Below are 20,849 nucleotides of genomic sequence, written 5' to 3' on the forward strand. Positions count from 1 at the left end.
ATTATGTGTCAATTTAATTCTGCCAAATCCCGTGGTTGGCCATTACCTGCTTTTGATCACTAAATCAAATAGGCTTTGGCAAGAGGGCCTCCATTTCACTTTGCAATGGTTAAGTAATAAAAAGCATTTATAGATTCCTTCAGCCTTGCCAACAGCAATAGGTATCCTGTCTTTGAAGACATGGTGGACATGGAACATGAGCAGATTGAGTAAAAGTTGAATACGGCCAGTAGTCCAACCAACCATCAAGCAGAAAGGACTATGATGACACTACCAAGAAGAGAGAAAAGGAAATTAATCTTGATCCACAGTAAGGAATCTGGGCTGAGACATCTGTGGCCCACATACAGAAAAACTTAGGTCCTATAAGTCTTCAGGGACACCCTTCCTAGTACAAGCTGCCTATTGTTATTTATTTTATGATTTAAATGCCAGCAGCATGCTGGGTGCTGTATAAGATACTAATTGACAACAGTCCTAGCCCTGGAACATTTGCACTATACAACAAAGATACAGAGAGAACAGGACACAGTGGGAAGCCTATTTGAAGGATTATTCTTAATATATAATTAGCTGATTAAAGCTTACCTTCTTAGTCCACTGGTAGAAGTGCTTCTCAGTTGTTGCCTTATTGCAATTCAAAGCTTTCACAATCTGACTCTCAGCATTGTATTTTTCGATGTCTGGATTATTCCCAACGTCCACAAGAAACTCAAACCTGCTGTGGAATTGAAAGAGAGGAAGGGATAGCCTTCAAGAATGTATACCTGCTATAGAGTTGAAGGTGAGCACATTTCTTATCCCAGAGTGGGGAGGTTTTGGCAGGAGCATTCCAGCTATTGTATCTATTGTTTGAGATCTTAGAACTATTGTTAATGACGCTTACCTCTCATGGGTCCAGAAAAAGGGGTGGTGGAGCAAGTCTCCTAACTGAACTGAGTTTCCTCCATGGGGGGAGACCAAACTTCTTATGAGATCTTCAATCTCCAAGTGACCCTGCAAATCTGTTGGGCGTCTTGCAGCCACATCCTCTCCATCAGATCCATCAAAAGGCACCTCACCCCGTGTTACAACTTATAGGACCAACCTTCCGAGTGCCTGAGCAGGAGAACAAGCATCAGAATATTTCACTTCCAGAGCCAAAACCTCCAGCAGAGAGAGCATACAGGGTTTGATCCTGCTCCCCTTGAGTTCAGAAGGAGCAGGACTGAGTCCATAATCTGCATAGACTCAGTTATATATTCATCCTATTGGCCAAATTCTCTTTGTTACTGCTATTCTCAAGAAACAGCAGGTATAGCATCTTTACCAAAAATAGATATATGAATTGATAATATCTCCCACATAACAAGATCCCTTAAAAGAAGCTGTTTTGATACTGAAATCAAGGTTGTTGGGCTTTTTAAAAAAATGCTGCATGTAAAATAATGGAATCCGTGGATCAAGGTTAAGGTTGTTGTGTTGTAATGAAATACACCTCTACTCTGATATAACGCGATCTGATACAACACGAATCCGGATATAACGCGGTAAAGCAGTGCTCTAGGAGTGGGGCTGCGCACTCTGGCAGATTAAAGCAAGTTTGATATAACACGGTTTCACCTATAATGTAGTAAGGTTTTTTGGCTCCCGAGGTTGGCGTTATATCGTGGTAGAGATATATACATTTCTTTAGGCTAAGAAAGAATGACGTGCTTATGTTTATTTTTACATGGGTATAAGATGTTATGATGTTTTAACTATTCATTTCCTTGCTGTTAAAGATCTGGGTTTTGTAAATGGTGTGGTCGCTAAATAAATTGTTGATACTTAGCAACCATCACCATTTTTTTAAATGAATTTTTTTTTCTTTTTGGGAGTTGGATGAACAATTTAACCAGCGGATGAACTGCTTTGCCTCTCCTGTATTCCCACAGGCCTAAATCCTGCAAAGGTTAACACGTCTGCTTAGCTTCACACACAGTGAGTGATGCCACTGAAGTCAATTGGATTAGGGCCTAAGGCCTATTTTAGGTATCTTTTACCTTCCCTTTACTGTGCATGTAATATAAGGAAATGACTTGTCCTTCAACAATTTTATTTATCTTTTCTCAGTGGATGGGTTGCAACCCCAGGGAGTCATGAAAGGTAACCAGGGGTATCATGAGGCACTGAAATTTTTAATTATAATCTAAAGCAGAGAAAATCTCACTCCACCACTCCCAATACACCTTACCCTTCAAAATCAAGTATTCTCTGTCAACCTTTCAAAACACACACACAAATAAATTATATAAGCTTAGCATTATCACTGATACTTTTTTATCCTTACTCTTATAGTAAATGTAACGAGGTTGCAACATTTTTTTAACTTTCAGTAGGAGGTTGCCAACCTGAAAAGGTGGAGAAACACTGATCTACAATAAAAGAAACTAAAAAATAACTTAGCTATAGCTTTGCAGCCAATTTTTGTCTGTTTCATTTTAAATGAACACTAATAAATATATTATGGCAGTCAGCCCCTTTGCAGTTTAGAACATGCTGGCCATTTCAACCAAAATAGCAGAGATCCTCTTGTTAGATTAGTGCACATTGTAAATAGCAACTTGCAATAGCTCAGAGGAAAAAGTCTTCAATGTTCACCTCTTGTAATGCCCAAAGGCCTTGCTTCTGGTGGAGAAAATACCCTTTTCTATTAAAAATTCAATTTTCCTAGGAGCTATGGCAACTTCTTGTGATCTACTGCAAGAAGCTGACCAGCTCTTGGTCAAATTGCCCATATGCTGCAGTGTGCTGTAGGTGTCATGGCCATTGTATTTTTATATCAAGTTTAAAATTAACTGAAAACAAGATACATAGAAAAGACTATGGGCCAGACTGTCTCCATCTGTGTGTAAAGCAAAGGGACGGAACTTTGCTTTGTAAGATTTTCACATACATTGTTCCACCAATGGAGTTCCATTTCATCTCCTACCCCCACGGGGCAAAGCAACTTCCTGACAATAGATCTGACACAGCTCCAGTGGACTGGTATAGCAATGAAAACATATAGGTAGAAAAGAATTAAAAATATATATATCACAAGATGTAGATCTAGCCAGGGAGAGTTGGCTTTGTCTAAAGAATAGATTGCAGTGCCACAACAGGGGTGCAGCCCTTTGATTTATTAACATGTCAAAATTACAGTATCAAGTAGGTCCCTTATCAGAAGTGACAGAACAATCCACTATTTCTATCACATTCACCTGCAATTTGTAATTTTTTTTTAGCAGCATTGGAATGTCCAAAAAATCAACCTATCTGATTGACTGATGCCAAATTGATTTCCTATCAACAATACTCTGACCTTCTGCATTGTCTATTTCTGTGTTTGATTCTGCAGAGACCAATCACTGTGTTGTTATCTTGGGCGTTGCGTTAACCACTGCCCTTCCTTCAGTGTAAATGTAAGAAATAATCAAGGTCCTTTATGAAATAGATAGCTGAAACAACAGAGGCCAGCACTCAAAACACCAGCCATGCAGATCAGGTGAGAAACTGAGCTACGTGGGAAGAGAGGTTTTAAGGTATATTGCTTGTTGGAGATGGACTTGTGGCGGGGGGCAGAAACGCACAGAGACAGACAGAGAAGGCAGCCAAGGCACAGGCAAAGATGCGTTTACAGCCTGATGCTGACAAAAGCTAAAGAGACAGCACTTTTGGGTAGAATGCTGCCTGGGCAAAAGGCTTGGGACTGTGAGCAAAGAAACTGTCACCTGCTCTTTGATTTCTTTTATGTTCAGGGAAACTGGGCTTTATGTGCATTCTTTGTAAAGTAGCAGGATTGCATCAAAGAAATACCTGCTTCCATAATTTATTTCCTTTCCTAACAGAATCAACCCACAAGATTCCAAATGTTAGCTAATCACTTGGCTCAAAAGGCATAACCACATGTTATTTTTGTATGAGCAGAGAGGGCTAAGATCTCTCCCACCAGGAAATTTTTAAAAAGAAGGACTAGGAAAAAAAAACAGAAAAGGGTAGAAGGTTGAAAAACTGTAAGCACAATATTGGTATTAAGGAAAAGTACCTCCAAGTCTTCTTTGATTATAAGTTCCCTTTGACCTTCAGCAAAACAGCTACTCTTATCAAAATCTGCAAGGAGAACTTTATCATCCACATCTATCAAAGCAACATGATTTGTTAATAGTAAATGAATGGCTCCTGTGTGGTGTTCCACCTTTCTATTGTGTGGCTGAATTAACCCTTTGTTCCCTGGAGCAGGGTTACTCAGAGGGATGCCCTGATCCGTCCATATGATGGTAAAGCTGCTGAACTGCAGGCTTTGTTGCTGCTGAGATCAGGTTTCCTTTCCCCTTCTGTCTGTCTGTCTGACACACACAATATTCTTGTCTCACACAAATATATATTACAGCATCCTTGTACACATGCATAACATCCTTGTTGTGAAAACACACACACACACACACACACACACACACACCCATGCAAGTCACTGGGTTTGAATCTTCTATAATACCCTGCTTTCTAGAATTTCTCCTCCAGCCAGGCTGCAGGATTAAATGGAACTGAATGTAAAACACACAAACCTATCAAAATGTTACGTGGGTGCAGGTCCCTGTGGCCTAATTCCAAAGAGTGCAGATCTCTCACTGCTTCCAAGAGTGTCTTGAGGATGTCATGATTATTGGCTGCCTGTGCAGATTTGCTCAGATGATCCTCAAGGTTGCTCTCACAGAGAGAGAGGCAGAAGAGCTGGCAGTTGCCATGAGTCTCAGTCCCCAAAAGTTTTACCATATGCCTGTTGCTATGGCAATGACTGAGACACATGGATTCTCGTTTAGCCTTATCACTGCCAAGAAGGAATCTCTTCACAGCCACCTCTTTCCCTGCATGGAATCCCAGGTAGATGCCTCCTTCAGAGGTGCTCTCAATGCAGTAATACTCATCAAATATGATGTTGAGTTTTCCGATCTGAGGGGAATTTATACCGTGAAGACACCATAGTTGCTCTCCCCAGCGTTTGCTGGTGGGTGTCCACTCTATAGGAGGCTGATTATTAGTAGCTGTAGCACCGTATTTGAGCAGCAGTGCCACCATTTCATTGTTGTAGTTCTCTTTGGCTGCAAAAATGTCACTACAATCAGCCCTGACTCCGTTCTAACATAACAGCTTGGCTATTTCCTCATGGTCGTACTCCACAGCTATCTTCAGCGCTGTTTTGCCATCATTGCCCATGGCGTTAATGTCAACTTTGCCTGTCTTCAGTAACAATTCCACCAAATCCTAACTTTGCCTCTCTGCTGCCAGGATGAACGAAGTCTTCCCATTTTCATCTCTTCCAGTAACATCAGCACCACAGTCCAGCAGAAAGGAGACTATCAGTTCTATATTCTTGTTTTGTCTAAGTATGGTGTTCCTCTTCAGAGGCAGCCGTAATGCATGGATCAAAGTGTTCCTGCCAAAGTTATCACAGGCATGCACGCTGGCTCTCATCTCTTTCACGAGGGTTTTCACAGCTGAGAGGTGGCCATTCCTGGCAGCATCCATCAGGGCTGTTTCTCCGCCTTTGTACACTTGTCTTTGTTGTGCACTGACCATCCGGCCCAAATTCACATCCATCTCTTTCTTGTATGAGTATTTCTCAGATGAGAATTTCAAGGCCTTCTCCTTCCTATACCAAGCAGCCTCCATAAAGGCTGTGAGGCCGTTGTTATCCTTCTCATTTATTTCTGACCCCTTAGAAAGGAAGAGCTCCAAAAGGTTCACATTCCCCACTATGCCTGCTATAATAAAGGGAGTGGCACCATTGTCCTTTCTGGCATGTGGATCAGCACCCTGCTCCAGCAGAAGGTTAACAGTCTCCTCCTGCTCAGCCCGTACAGCTCTGTGCAGAGGTGTCCAACCACCTTCTACCTTGGAATTGACATCTACACCTTCCTTCAACAGCTGCCAGACTGTCTTTACTGAACCTTTCTCGATAGCATCATGTAACTGAGATGCTGTGGCTGCTGCTGTTCCATTTCTGCAGCTGTTTGGTGCTGCCGGCTGACTGTTGCCTGTGGCCTCCATGAAGGCTAAATCAGTGGCTGTGCCCTTTGCTCCTCTTTGTCCCTTGATGAGCAGTTTTTAGAACAAAATTTATTTCCCATACAATCGAGCTAGGAAGAAGGATGTGGATCTACATCTGCCTTTGATGAGGGCAGCACATAGTGCTTCACTGTGCAGTCCTGAAGATTCCCTCAGGAGTTTTTTTCAGCTATTTCACCTGGTTAACAGAAAAAGTAGCATCGCCTGTTAATTTAATCCCCGAGTTTACAGTTGCAATAAGTGTTCTTTACAGCCATCCCTGCTCTACTCCCCTCCCCTGTACTCCAGACTTATAATTATAATGAATTCATGGGAACACAGTGGGAGATCATGTTTTCTAATGGACTAAAATGATACTATTAAATTCATTTTCTTAATCCTGGTGTAAGGGGATTGTTGCCCCCTTACTAAAATTCAGTGGGGGTGTTTTGGTTGGCTAGCTCCCAGCACCAAAAGGGGAGGGTTCGATGGGAAATCAGGACCCTGAGACTGACAGTCTCCAAGAACAGTGGGGAGAGGCCAATGCTCCAGGTCAGCCTGATTGACAGGGCGGGCAGGCTAATCAGGGAGACAGGAGGCCAGGGTGGGTCCCATCCTCCTTTGAGTTGGAATTGCCTGGCTCAGACAGAATGGGGCTGAGCTAAGGAGAAAGTAGAGTGTCCAAGCTGAGCTGGAGAGCAGAGCCATGCCAGATCCACAGGGGCCAGAGCAGCAGCCACAGAGCCAGAGACACAGCCCAGGGAAAGCAGATCCTGTGCTGGGAGCAGAGCTGCAGTCACAGAGCCAGAGACACGGGCCCAGGGAGAGCAGATCTTGTGCTGGGAGCAGAGCTGCAGTCACAGAGCCAGAGACACAGCCCAGGGAGAGTAGATCCTGTGCTGGGAGCAGAGCTGCAGCTATAGAGCCAGGTGTGGTGAGCAACTGGGGACAGCCAAGGGGGGGACCTTAGGCAAAAGGCCCAGTGCAGAAAGATACCCTTAGCCAAGGGTCCTTGCAGGCCAAGCTGGGAGGGGGATGTTAACCTAACGGGGAGCTGACGCTGTGAAGAAGGGTCCAAAGCCTGGAGGTGTGTGGCCACCATCATTGCAAGTGTCCAACCTGCGGCATACCTGCAGCACAGCCAGGTCCTGAGAAGGAGACCTGGGACTTACAAGGAACAGGCTGCAAAGTGCCTTGATGTTCAGAGACACTGTTTGTAATGTTCCCTGCCACAGAGCGGGGTGATGTGTTTTCCTTTAACCTTTCCCATTTTTCCTTATTTTTTTCCTTTAAATTAATTGTTAAGTAAACAACTTGTATTTGCTTTAAATTATATGGAATAATCAGTGGGTCAGGGAGGTCCCCAGTGCGGAGAGGGTGCCCCGGAGTGGGGACACCCTAGCCCCTGTCCTGGATGACCACAGCAGGGCTGGGGGTTGAGCCCCCCCAGGAATCCTGGGCCCAGCCTTGTTGGGGTTACGAGGACTCTGCCAGACAGGAGAGTGGAAGGGAAGTCCTCAAGGGCAGGGAGGCCTCTGGATAAAGGAAGTGGGAGCGAGGACTCAGATCCTTTCACTAGCCCACTTCACTGGGGTAGCGCAGAAGCCAGGAAAGTTCCCCACAATAGCAGGACCATTCCCCCGCTTACGTTGGATTAGTGCCCAAATCTCAAGAGATGAAAATCTACTGTGCACTAAAATGCTGTGTTATGTAACCCCCTAAATGGATAGATCAATACATTCAGAGGGAGTGTGGAGTTGTCCCTTGCTCTTGAGTGGAGAGGGAGGCTACTCTGCCTCACTACAGGCAGACAGCAGGTTTATAGGGAAAACGCCGGACCTCTGGGCAGGGCAGAGCCACAGCCAGTCTTTAGCCTGCAGTTGCCTGGCTGGGGCTGACAGCAAGGAACAGTCTAGGGGGAGGAGCAGCTCTGGCTCTGTGGGCAGGGCAGAGCCACAAACCGTCCTTAGCCCAGCACCTTCTGGCTGGGCAGACAGGAAGTACTAGTTTACGAAGGAGCTCTGGCCAGCTGGGTGGAACAGGAACAGGAACAGGAACAGGACCCAACTAGGGAGCCCTACCCATAGCCATCCAAACCCTAGCTCTAAGTACCATACCCCATGAATCCTGACCCTACAGCTGGGAGCTCCACCTGTAGGATCCGTAACCCTAGCTGCAAGAACCCTAACTCTAGCCCAGGGCATCCTAGTCTCAGAAACCCTAATGCTGGCCCGGGGAGCCTTCCCCTTCCGAACCCTAACCACGGTCCAGGGAGCCCAACCCTCTGGAAGCCTAACCCTAGCATGTGGAGCCATAATCTTTGGAACCTTAACTCACCGCCCTCTGAAACCATACACTTAGCCCCTGGAGTGTTATGTTTTGGAACTAAAACCCTAGCCCAAGAGCCCCACCATCTGGAACCCTGTCCCTATCCCTAATAGTCCTATCATATGGTAACCTAACCATAACCCCACAAGCCATACTTTGGGAACCCTAACCCTAGCTCGAGAAGTCCTCACCATCTAGTTTAGATATGTCCACTAGTGGCAGCATGTAGCACTTAAACTATGTAGCACCTTTAACCATCAAAGCGCTTTATAAACACTAGCCAGAGTTGCCAACATTTGAAAATGGTTTCAATGGACATTTGCTAACTAAGCTGAGGTCTAGCTGATGAGACCCCAGGCTCTGGAGGGTTGTGTGCATATTCTGCTGAGTGTGAGGTGATTTTTTCCTTTTGAGGAAGAGGCAGAGAAAAGTGCCTGAAATTCAGCAAAATGGGCCTCAAACCCTATAGTGCCTGGGCCCAGCACCTGCATTGACTGGAAAAATTGTCACTCTACTATGTCAAATCGTCCCTCTCCCCAACGTAACAGTTCTCTCTTCCTCCTACTCTTCCACCTCAGCTCTGTGTTCCTATTCATCTCCATTCACTGCTTCTTCTCATGCTGGAGGAGTATCCTACTGTGTAAGCACGAGGTCAAACACCTTGTTTAGGATCTCCCCCAGGCAGGGCCTGGACTGGCCTCTATTTTGCCTACACTGAGTGTAGATGTGCTCAGCAGGAGCTTGGGAGGTGATGCCTGTAGAGAGGCCTAAATGGCCTCACCAGGTACAGGAATCACCTTCCCTCTCCCTAAGCTCCTGCTGAGCACAGCTGAGAGGCACCCAGGTCTTCAGGACCGTGTGGTGATTCTTGGAGCTCATCACACCTCATCAGCTGCTAGAAGGATTCTTCACCAATGCACTTGCCCTACACCCTGTGGCCATCTCTGGGAATTGCAGAAGCTCAAAGGCTTAGAACGCTGGCAGAGACTGAAGTTACATAGGGCTTATTTGCAAATAGGAGCAACAAAAATGATTAAAGGTCTAGAAAACATGACCAATGAGGGAAGATTGAAAAAACTGGGTTTGTTTAGTCTGGTAAAGAGAAGACTGAGAGGGGACATGATAACAGTTTTCAAGTAAATAAAAGGTTGTTACACGGAGGAGGGAGGTAAATTGTTCTTGTTAATCTCTGAAGATATGACAAGAAGCAATGGGCTTAAATTGCAGCAAGGGCAGTTTAGGCTGGACATTAAGAAAAACTTCCTGACAAGGGAGTTGAGCACTGGAATAAATTGTCTAGGGAGGTTATGGAATCTCTGTCATTGGAGATTTTTAAGAGCAGGTTAGACAAACACCTGTCAGGGATGGTCTAGTTAATACTGAGTCCTACTGTGAGTTCAGGGGATTGGACTAGATGACATCTTGAGATCCTTTCCAGTCCTATGATTCTATGAAATACAGAAGCAGCAGGGGCATAGCCACCTTTTTTTATTGGGAGGAGGGAGCTAGAGCGAAAAAAAAAACTGTTTAATATTGCTTTAATCAGTAGTTTTGTGGCAAAGCTAAATTTGTCCACTTTTAATAGAGACAGATGAGCTTCTTTTCCAAACCTTGTGTTTCCTTTATTTATTACTGCAATCCCTAACATTTTGGAAGTGCTAAAGTCTCTACAAGCTCCCAGTTCCTACATCCCTGGGCAGTGACTGTAACATGGAGGAAGAAGGTCTAAAGCTGAGTGCAAACTCAGAGATGAATGATGGAGCAACCAGTGTGATAGATGATATCCTAAAACAGAGGGGAACCTGCTACCACAGTGTCTAAAATAAGAGGCAGTGTGAGAACTCCTTCAACCATCAGCAACAATAGAGCACTCATCACTAAAGAGTGATGAGGAAAAAAACTGCCCCTGAACCTTGAGAGAAAGATGAGAGAAAGTACAGACCACATCATGCTACAGAGAACCCTGTCAACTCCTCAGGGATGGGCAGTAATGACTAATGGATGCAAAACTGTATGGAGGGCCGGGTAGGGAAGGCTGTGCCTCCACAAACAGCCTGCCTCCCATCTGACCCCTCCCACTTCTCACCCTCTAGCTGCCCCCCTCAGAACTCCTGATCCATACAACCCCCCCCTTCTCCTTGTCCCCTAACTGCCCCTGCCCAGGACCCCTGACCCCTAACTGGCCCCCGCGGCCCCACCCCCTAGCCAACCCCCCTTCTCCCTGTCCCCTGGCTGCCCAGACCCCTATCCTCACCCCTGCCAGGCCCCCAGGACTCCCACGTTTATCCAACCCCCGCCGTTCCCTGTCCCCTGACTGCTCCCCCCCAGAACCTTTGCCCCATCCAACCGCCCCCTGCTCCCCATCCCCCAGGACTCCCTGCCCCTTATTCAACCCCTCAGCCCTCTTACCATGCCGCTCAGAGCAGAAGTCAGAAAAGCAATTCCCTCAGATACTCCAGTTCCCTTGTATCACCACCAGCACTGCTCCTTATGGGGATGAATGGTTATGAAAACCAATACCCCAGTAAAAGAAAAAAGGTTCTCCCGATCCCAAAGGACCAAGCCCTAGACCCAGGTCTATATACAAGTCAGATATTACCCACAAATCACGCTGTTGCCAGTCCTTTAGAATCTAAAATCTAAAGGTTTATTCATAGGAAGAAATACAGATGAGAGTTAAAGTTGGTTACATGGAATCAGATACATAGAACAACTGCAAAGTTCTTAGTTCAGGCTTGTTTCAAGCGTGATGGGATTACTGCTGATTTAAAACAAATCAAGTCTCTGGAGTACAAGCATCCAGCTTGGATGGGTTGTTCAGTTCTTTGTTCAGAGCTTCAGTTTCTAGCAAAGTTCCTTCAGTGCTCAGAAGCAGAATTGAAGACAAAAATGGAGGGGTTTCCAGGGCCTTTTCTATCCTCTGTCATGTGGAAGGACACCCCTTTGGTCTTACTGTGGAAAATCACAGCAGCAAGTTGGAGTTTGGAGTCACCTGGGCAAGCCACATATCCATGCATGACTCAGTTCTTTACAGGTAGAGCAGCCATTGCTCACATGCTAGCTTGAATGTTCCCAGGGAGGCTCCTCATATGTGGATTGGAGTCTCCCAAGGTCCATTGTTAGTTAAGTGTTTATTGAGAAAGTAATTTTCAGATTAAATGCCCAATCAAGAAGCTGACCAAATGCTTCACTAATGCTACTTAGAATCAAACATATTGAGATACAAGTACATAGCCAATATTCATAACTTCAAATACAAACATGATACACACATACAGACGGCATAATCATAACCAGCAAATTACAATCTTTTCATAGACACCTTACTTGACCTCCTTTGTACAAGATTTGGTGCAACTATTGGATCTTGGGTGCAACAGTGATCTATATGGTTACCGTTCATGTCAATAACATCACAGCAGGCACTCCGTGTTGTTCAGACTGGTCCCCTTTGTGGCTTCCAGGTTTAAGTACTGGTATGGGCAAATCAGGGGGCTGTGAGAGGCTGCCACTCATGTCTTGCTGGGCAATACGTTCTGCCAACTCCAGCCTCACAGGGTCCTCCTGTAGAAGTTTAGCCTCACCCTCCTGTGGTGATGTGGCAGTGTCAGCAGCCCAAAACCCCCATGGTACTATGGTCCAGTCCTGCAGGGCCTTAACGTGATGTGATCTGTCATGTTTCATCATTTTCATGTTTAGTAGAGTACTATTAAGCCACGACAAAATGATGCGAAAACTATAAGATAACAATTTACATTTGATACCAGCTATCTCAAGATTAACAAAACAAGGCACTAACGTTGATATATTAAGTCAACTGTATTAAGATAATATGTTCTGAATTTTGTTTTAAACTTTAAGACAATAAAATACTCATCCAGAAGAGAGCAGGCAGAGAATTTAGTTCATAATCCATTACCACATCCCCATCACAGAAAATGTTTCTATTTACACATCAGTCACTAGTCATTTGTTAGAATACACAGTTTTGTATCTTCTTCTAGTGATAGAGAAGCTGTAATCATAAGATGTTTCTCAGGATCATATTAATGAGGGCTGTCGATTAATTGCAGTTAACTGATGTGATTAATTAAAAAATAAATGTGATTAAAAATTAATGATTAATCAGAGTTTTAAATGCATCGTTAAACAATAGAATACTAATTGAAATTTATTAAATATTTTGGATGTTTTTCTACATTTTTATATTTTGATTTCAATTACAGACTACAAAGTATTTTTATTACAGATATTTGCACTGTAAAAATGATAAATAAAAGAAATAGTATTTTTAATTCACGTCATACAAATACAGTAGTGCAATGTCTTTGTTGTGATTGTCTTTTTGTTCCATAACTGAACTCGAAAACAAAACAATGTAAAACTTTAGAGCCTACATGTCCACTCAGTCCTACTTCTTGTTCAGCCAATGGCTAAGAGACACAATTTGTTTACATTTACAGGAGATAATCCTGCCCTCTTCTTATTTAAAATGTCACCAGAAAGTGAGAACAGGCATTTGCTTGGCACTTCTGTAGCCAGCATTGCAAGGTATTTACATGCCAGATATGCTAAACATTCATATGCCCCTTCATGCGATGTGTTTCCACGCTGATGACACTCATTAAAAAAATCATGCCTTAATTAAATTTGTGACTGAACTCTGCCATATATTTCATGTTATAGAAGTCTTGGATGATGACCCACCACATGTTCATTTTAAGAACACTTTTCACTGCAGATTTGACAAAACGCAAAGAAGGTACAAATGTGAGATTTCTAAAGATAGTGTGATAAATGAAGGGCAGGGGGCAGTTCTCTTTTATGGACATCCAGCCAGCCAGCTAGCTGTAAAATCCCTCTTGGTAGCTGTTCTCTACTTGCTTTATCTGTAAAGGGTTAAAAAAGGAAGTGAGTGGGCACCTGGCCAAAAAAGCCAGTGGGAAGGCTACAACTTTTTAAAATTGAATCAAGACTCCCCTTTTGTCTGTCTGTAGTTGTTCTCTCCGGAGAGGAGACACAGAGCAGCAGTGCTGTAAGAAGCTTGCGCCGGGTCTGAAAAATCATCAAATCGTACCTAGAAACTATTCATTTGAAACCCCCGATATATAAGTGGATCAGGAAATGTTTAGGAAGATGCAAGTAGGTTTCTCTCTTATTTCTGTAAGGCATGTGGATTCCTCTGTGCTAACCCCCAAATGCTTTTCTTTTTCTTGCAACCTTTAAGCTGGGCCTCAAGAAGCTACCTTGATTCTTAATCCTCGTAATTGTTTTTTTTTTAACCTAGCAATAGTCTGAGTTTTTAGATGTATTTTCTATCTTTTTAATAAAATTTACCTATTTTAAGAACAGGATTGGATTTTTCATGTCCTAAGAGGGTTGTGCATATGTTATTTAATTAGCTGGTGGCAACAGCTGATTTTCTTTGTTTTTTTTCCCTCAGCTCTTCCATTGGGATGGGGGGGGGGGTTTGTGAAAGGGCTTGAGGTTACCCCACAGGCAGGAATTCCCAAGTGCACCTTCCTGGGTCTAAAGGGTTTGCTTGTTTTTGTATGGGTTTTTTTGTATTTGGGTGGTGGCAGCGTCTACCCATCCAAGGTCAGAGAAAAGCGTCTATCCTTGGGAGTTGAATACAAACCTGGAGTGGCCAGTATTCATTTTTAGAATCCTTTCGGGCCCCCACCTTCTGCACTCGAAGCACCAGAGTGGGGAATCAGCCTTGACAGATAGATACAGCACTCAGAGTTTTAAGAATCTGAAGTGCCTTTCAAAATCTGAGAGGGACAAGGTGTGGACCATGTTTTCAGAAGTCTTAAAAGACAACAATACAATGCAAAAACTACAGAGCCCAAACAACCAGATAGCTTAGTGGTTTGAGTGTTAGCCAGCTAAGCCTGAGGCTGTGAGCTCAATCCTGGAGGGGGGTCATTTAGGGATCTAGGGCAAAAATCTGTTTGGGGATTGGTCCTGCTTTGAGCAGCAGGTGGGAGTAAATGACCTCCTGAGGTCCCTTCCAACCCTGATATTCTATGTTTCTAAATTAACCAAAAAAGAAAATCAACTTTCTGCTGCTGACATCTGACTCAGATGATGAAAATGAACATGTGTTGCTCTGCTCTGCTTTGGCTTGTTATCAAGCAGAACCTGTCATCAGCATGGATGCATGTCTTCTGGGAGGTGGTTAAAGATGAAGGGATACATAAATCTTTAGTGCATCATGGCACATAAATATCTTGCAACAGTGCCATGAGAATGCCAGTTCTCACTTTCAGGTGACATTGTAAACAAGAAGCAGGCAGCATTATCTCCTGCAAATGTAAACAAACTTGTTTCTTTGAGCAATTGGCTGAACAAGAAGTAGGACTGAGTGGACGAGTTAGTTTTAAGTTCAACTAACACGATAAAGAGATTGCACTACAGTACTTGTATTAGGTGAATTGAAAAATACTATTTCTTTTGTTTTTTTACAGTGCAAGTACTTGTAATCAAAATAAAGTGAGCACTGTGCACTTTGTAATCTGTTGTAATTGAAATCAATATATTTGAAAATGTAGAAAACATCCAACATTTTTATATATATGGTGATATGCCTATCTCATAGAACTGAAAGGGACCTTGAAAGGTCATTGAGTCCAGTCCCCTGCCTTCACTAGCAGGACCAAGTACTGTCCCTGACAGCTTCCCCTGCCCCCCGATCTTTAAATACCCCCCCTCCCCAGGATTGAATTCACAACACTAGATTTAGCAGGCTAATGCTCAAACCACTGAGCTATCCCTTCCCAATAATTCCATTATTGCTTAACAGTACAATTAATTGTGATTTTTTTAAATTGCTTGACAGTCCTCATATTAATTTTTCTGTATTACATTGACTCTTAATATATGGTATGTTGTTCAAATCTTTGCTGAGTATTGTGTCATACCAGGGGCAATAGGGGCACAGTGGGGTGGGTGGGGGGTGTCAGTCCCCAGAGCAAGGGGTTGGGGTGGGCAGGGGTCAGTCCCCACAATGTGGGGCAAGGGCCAGAGCAATCGGGGCATGGCGAGGGCCAGTGCCCAGAGCAAGAGGCTGGGACAGGGAGAGGAGGGTGGCCAATTTTGGTTGGACGTATTCCTGGAGGGTTTTGTCACATGACAATCTTTAATTTAAAATTAATCTTTAATTCCTGGAAACTCCAGGACAATCTTGGAGGCTTGGCACCTCTTAGGGAGGGGTTGGTCCCTGAAGGGAAAGACTTGGGCAATCGGGGAGAAATGGGGGCGGACATGATCCCACCCCCACACGGCGGCACCACCTACCTCCTGGAGTCCGGTCTGGAAGCCAGCCACTGTCAGGTGTCAGCAGCTGAGCAGAGAGCAGCTCCTCCATCTGGCTCCAGCCACAGCTGCTGCTCTTCCCACTGCCTAGTGCTGGAGGACAGGCAGCACACCCAGTCTCCATTAGTGTCAAGAGGCCTGGTAACTGGGTCAGGGGCCCAGAGCAATAGGTCTCCGCTTGCAACCCTGCCCACTGCCTGGTGTCGAATCCCAGCCCAGGCTGGGCGAGGGCTTCGCCGGACTTGCTGCCCTTTAGAGGGGCCCGGGTCGATTTACCAGCCGCTGGGGGGAAATTATTTTGATTGAGTGGGGTTCTTTGCACCTGAGCCCCTGAGCCAGGTTGGAGCTAACAAACACTGCAAAGTTCCCTGCAGAGAAACAAGGATCCAAGTCTTCTCTGTGCTGCGGGTTCAGCCCTAGTACATGGGGCGCAATGGGGAGGTGGGTAGGATGGTGTATCCCTGGGGAGCCCTGCTGGGGTGGAAGTGCTGGACACAGATCGGGCTGGAAATCAAGTACCAGGCTGAATCCTGCAGGGATGGATGTTAGGAGGCCGAATCCTGCAGTGGTGACCGTACCTAGCTTGGCCCGCAGCCTCCCACCCGGCCCTTCCCCGTGCTCTCCAGCAGGTGCTGGGCTCACCTTGCTGTGTGGCTGGCTCCAGCCCAACAGACCCCTTCCTTCCTTGAGCTGTGGGGCTCTTGCTTCAGCCACCTCCCCCTTCCTTCAGCTTTGGGGCTCTGGCAGCAGGCTCCATGCTTCAGCCCCCTACCCCAGCTTCAGCTGCAGGGCTCTGGGCTTCAGCCCCTCAGAGTGGCGAGGCTCTGGGCTATTCCCCCTCCGGATCCAGCCGTGGGGCTTCGGCCCAGGGCAGCAGGGCTGGCCTTACTATTCACCATGGTCAAGAGGCAAGGAGCGGGGTGAGCCCAGAGTACAGGCCTGGGGAAGGGAGCCCAGGGCAACATGGGGAGAGTAATGGGGCATCAGGGGACTATGGGAAACCTGGGGGAGACATTGAGGGGGGCAGCAGAGGCAATGGGTGAGTGAGATCAAGGGAGGCAGTAGGGGCGTAGGGCACTAAAATACAACTGTACATTATTTTTATTATTGAGGCTGAAAAAAACCTACATAAATAAATTACAATGATTTGGATATGTGGAATGTGAGAATGCCTGGTCTACTCCTGTGACTTGAATCCACCAATTCTTGAGATGAGTGTAACCCCCTAATCCTGAACTGTGTGTATATGGGCATCATTATGTTTCCCATTCCAAAATGGAATCCCTCTTGTTGATATAGTTTCTAATTATGATGCAAGAACATCTGAGACAAAATATCTGACATGCAAGAGCCCCATCAGTCCAGAGGACAAGTGAGCAAAGACCACTGAATTTCTTCTTTCCCACCCAGGTTCCTTGACCACCAGCCGGTAGATCTTCCTGCACAGTGACTCCGTATATCCAACTTTGAATCCTAAATGCTGCTGCACCAAATATATTGGAAAAACTGTTTCACACACTCATTAGGGTCTGTCTTGTCTTTCCCCAACCCATCCAAGCAATGTAAACAGATAGCATCTTTAATGGCTTATGGACATCCGAACCTTAGACATGTTATTAGCAGAGGTTCAGGACTAAGCTACTTACTGCTCCCAGGACTGGTCTACACTATGGGGGAAAATCGATCTCAGATACGCAACTTCAGCTACGTGAATAACGTAGCTGAAGTCGAAGTACCTAAGATGGAATTACTCACCATCCTCACGGCGCGGGATCGATGTCTGCAGCTCCCCGTGTCAATTCCGCAACTCCATTCAGGTTGCTGGAATTCCAGAATAGATATAAGCGCATTCGGAAATCGATATATCGCATCTAGATGAGACGCGATATATCGATCCCCAAGCAATAGATTGCTACCCGCCGATATGGCGGGTAGTGAAGACGTAGCCCTAGCAGTTCAGCTCACTCCTGGAGTAGTTTCAGAGCCCAATTTAAAATCTCCTTGTCTCTAGTCGCTGGCAGCACTTCCCAGGTCCCAATGCAGGACTAGAAGAAGCCCTCCAGAGCCTTCGCTCATATCGAGTTTGTCATGCCAATCTGCTCCTGACAAAGATGGTGGTGCATGGAAGAAAAAAGGTTAGCGACTGCCTAAGACTGAGCTCCCCCTTGCTATGGGAGCTCATTAGCAAACCTGGCAGCCTCCCTATTTGGTGACCAGTCTCACCCTATTCTCCCGCTCCCTATTCTGTAGCCAGTCTCACCCTTTTTAAGGTCCACTTCTCTGGGTGGAGCATGTTCTGCAGGAGTGCCTAATTGGTGCTGCCTGAGTGCAGGAATGCTCTATACTTTCAACTCGTGGGACAAGGGCATGTCACATCACAGTCTTCCTCTCTCTTCCCTTTCTGCAGCTGAACCTTGACTCCTACCCAGAGTGTTGAAAGGGCCTCTTCTGAGTAGGTGCTGAGCTTCCTCTTCCCTGCCCAGTTTACCCCCACAGGAGTACTGAAGAACTCCTGAATCCTAGGGCATTTACATGGCCTTGTAACCTGCCCTGTCACTAACTCTCCTTCTATGCAGGTGCAATAAGAACTGATTGTCCAACTGAGTTTATTCCAGATTTATCTGGGAATACTGATGACAAAAATCTCAGTGTAAAAGACAAAAATCCAATAACTGCGTATATCAGATAAGGGAGAAAGCAGGTACAGTTGAAAAAGCAAAGAACGCTGCAGGCATCTAACTGCACTGATTACATATCATAAGCATCAATATGTGTATTGTGAATAGATACAGGAAAATATATTCACTCCTGCCAGACCTCATGCATCAAAGCTTCTGCATCAGTGCTGTGCTGATTCTGGGGGCAGACCCTGTAAAGCCTTACTTACATATAATACTTACTTATCCCAGTACTCCCTTTGGCTTCAGTGAGCCCACTCACAGGATTCAGCATTACTTATAATCATAAGATTTTGCAACATCAGCTCCCTGGTTTCCATATTACATAGAAATAGTTCCAGACTCTCATAATGGTGTAGCATTAAAATGAAAATGTATGAGATTACCAACTGGATGCATTAAATACACGTCGTAAATGTCTCTCCAACTTCTAGTGAAACAACTGCTTATAAAACAACTATACAACTGTATACCTGGGCCTGTCACTCATCCAGCTGTTACTGGTATTTATGCAACATTTAAAAGAGAAAGGCCCAGTTTAATTAGTTTTCAATCCCAACTACAAAGACAGATCTCGAGAGAGCTGGAAAGCTGCTCTCTGGGGAGGAAAGATTAAAGAGCCCAGGCTGGCGTTGAAGCTAGGACTCCCCTCACAGCAAGTTGTCTTTTATGCTTTATACAAAATATAAATGTAATGCCAGCCTAGTTGATAACTGGGATTGGTGGGCAGAGCCCATGGGAACAAAAGGACCTGCCTGCTCAGGTGAGAGGGAAGCCAAACCTGACCGTGAATACACAGCACAGATACAGGATGGCAGTGTGACAATGTACTTGTGTCTACACCCTACGCACAATTGTAATAATCCTTGTCCAAGACATGTCTTGTAAGTATCATTTGAAGATTAGCTGGTCAATACTGTCCTAATAAAATGTGTGTGGCAATGCCGTATGTGAAATTACACGATTTCCCTGTATGATGTAATTAACACATGTTCCAAACTGTGGATGGCAACAGGTCTGTCTCAGGAACGTGTGCTCTGCTTAATTTGCATTTAAGCTGTAAACAGAGCCATCAAGCAGGAAGGGAGACAGAGGACTAGGAAACAGGTGGGAAAACCACCGGGGAATATTCTGACACTGTCTTCTGAATATCAGCTGGAAATGTTTTCCAAGAGGGGGACTCAATGATAGAAAGGAGGACTAAATGCTCCAAGGACCCCGTACTCCTCCCTCTTTCTCCGTCATCAAGGGGAGGGGATGGGGAGAGCGTAGGGTCCCCAGGGTGGAGTGGGGAGCAGTGACATGGAGGGTCACGTGGGGACGTCATGTGTCCCCCCTTAGCTGGTGCCCCCCCTCCCGTACTAGGATTCTACTTGCACCACTGCTAACTCTAGCCCTAAGAGCACCACCTTGGGAACCCAATCCCTATCCCAACACGTCCTACCGTTTGGAACCCTCGTTTGGGGAGCGTTGTTCTCTGGAACAAGACCCTTGTGCACAGACCCCTAACCCCTTGAAACATTCTATTCTGACACGTCCTGCCATTTGAAATCATAACCCTACCCAGGGGAGCACTAACCACTGGAACCCTAACCCTATCCTGAAAAATCATACCATTTGCAACCTACCCCTAGCCCAGGGAGCCCTATTCACTAAAACCCTAGCCCAGGGAAGCCTACTGATAGGAACCCGAACCAAGCTCCAAGTACCCCACCCATAGGAGCTGTCAAGGTTCCTCCCCCACTCTGAACTTGTTGGGAAAGGGATGGGTTCCCAAGGTGGTGCTCTCAGGGCTAGGGTTAGCAGTGGTGCAAGTAGAATCCATTTCTTACCAATATGGTGGGGGGGTACCAGCTAAGGGGGGGACACATGACCTCCCCACGTGACCCTCTGTGGCTTGGACCTGCCATGGCACCCAGACGTGGCCCGGACCAGCCTTGATCCAGGCGCGGCTGGGGTGCCCCTCCCCAGGCCCAGACCTGCTGGGAGAGGGGTGCCTATCCTGCAGCCCCAACCCCAGACCTGGTACTTGCCCTTCTAGCACTTAGTTCTTCCTTTCCTCAATGTAATTGTCCTCCATGACCCCACTCAAACATAGCATCTTTACCACTGAGTGCTTCAGTGCTGAATCCAGAAACCAGATCCACTGACAGAAATTCCGATATTCTCTGCCCACCCAGCCCCTTTCCTGCTTTGTATGACACTTTTTGGCAAATGAACGAAATGGTGCTGAAAAGGAAGTTAGTCAATGGGATTCAGCCATAACCTGAAGCGATAGAACATGCTACACCTGAGAAAGACTCTCAGGGCTTGGAAAATGTCTACGATGCTGTATGCTGCATAAACCCTTGTAGACATAAACTGTCAGTTCTGGAAATAGGTTCATGAAATACTCCGAGGGCTCCTTGATTATTTCCTTGACCCTGAAACAGAAGAACAACAATTGATTTTTCACTTGGGAAGCCTACCCTGCTAAAA

General features: G+C 45.5%; 2 protein-coding genes across 10 annotated transcripts in view; both read right to left on the minus strand.

Moving 5' to 3' along the window:
• LOC127055794 (2-5A-dependent ribonuclease-like) overlaps positions 1-20,849 on the minus strand; it is an 821,333-nt gene that overhangs the window by 757,578 nt on the left and 42,906 nt on the right. For 6 of the 9 annotated variants that reach the window (XM_050963154.1, XM_050963156.1, XM_050963155.1 and 3 more), the window contains one exon: positions 18,283-20,794. In XM_050963154.1, the coding sequence (XP_050819111.1) occupies positions 20,656-20,794 (139 nt within the window). In that variant the 3' untranslated portion in view covers positions 18,283-20,655. Of the gene's footprint in view, positions 1-18,282; positions 20,795-20,849 lie in introns of those variants that run through there. The other 3 variants (XR_007775624.1, XR_007775623.1, XR_007775625.1) reach the window with 2 other exon arrangements.
• RNASEL (ribonuclease L) lies at positions 119-6,873 on the minus strand. The gene is given in 4 exon segments (XM_050963271.1): positions 119-270; positions 589-721; positions 887-1,098; positions 4,569-6,873. Coding segments are annotated over 2 exon segments (1,524 nt in total). The 5' UTR covers positions 6,052-6,873; the 3' UTR covers positions 119-270; positions 589-721; positions 887-1,057.

The sequence above is a fragment of the Gopherus flavomarginatus genome, chromosome 7 (genome assembly GCF_025201925.1).
Source record: "Gopherus flavomarginatus isolate rGopFla2 chromosome 7, rGopFla2.mat.asm, whole genome shotgun sequence".
Classification (NCBI taxonomy): Eukaryota; Metazoa; Chordata; order Testudines; family Testudinidae; genus Gopherus; species Gopherus flavomarginatus.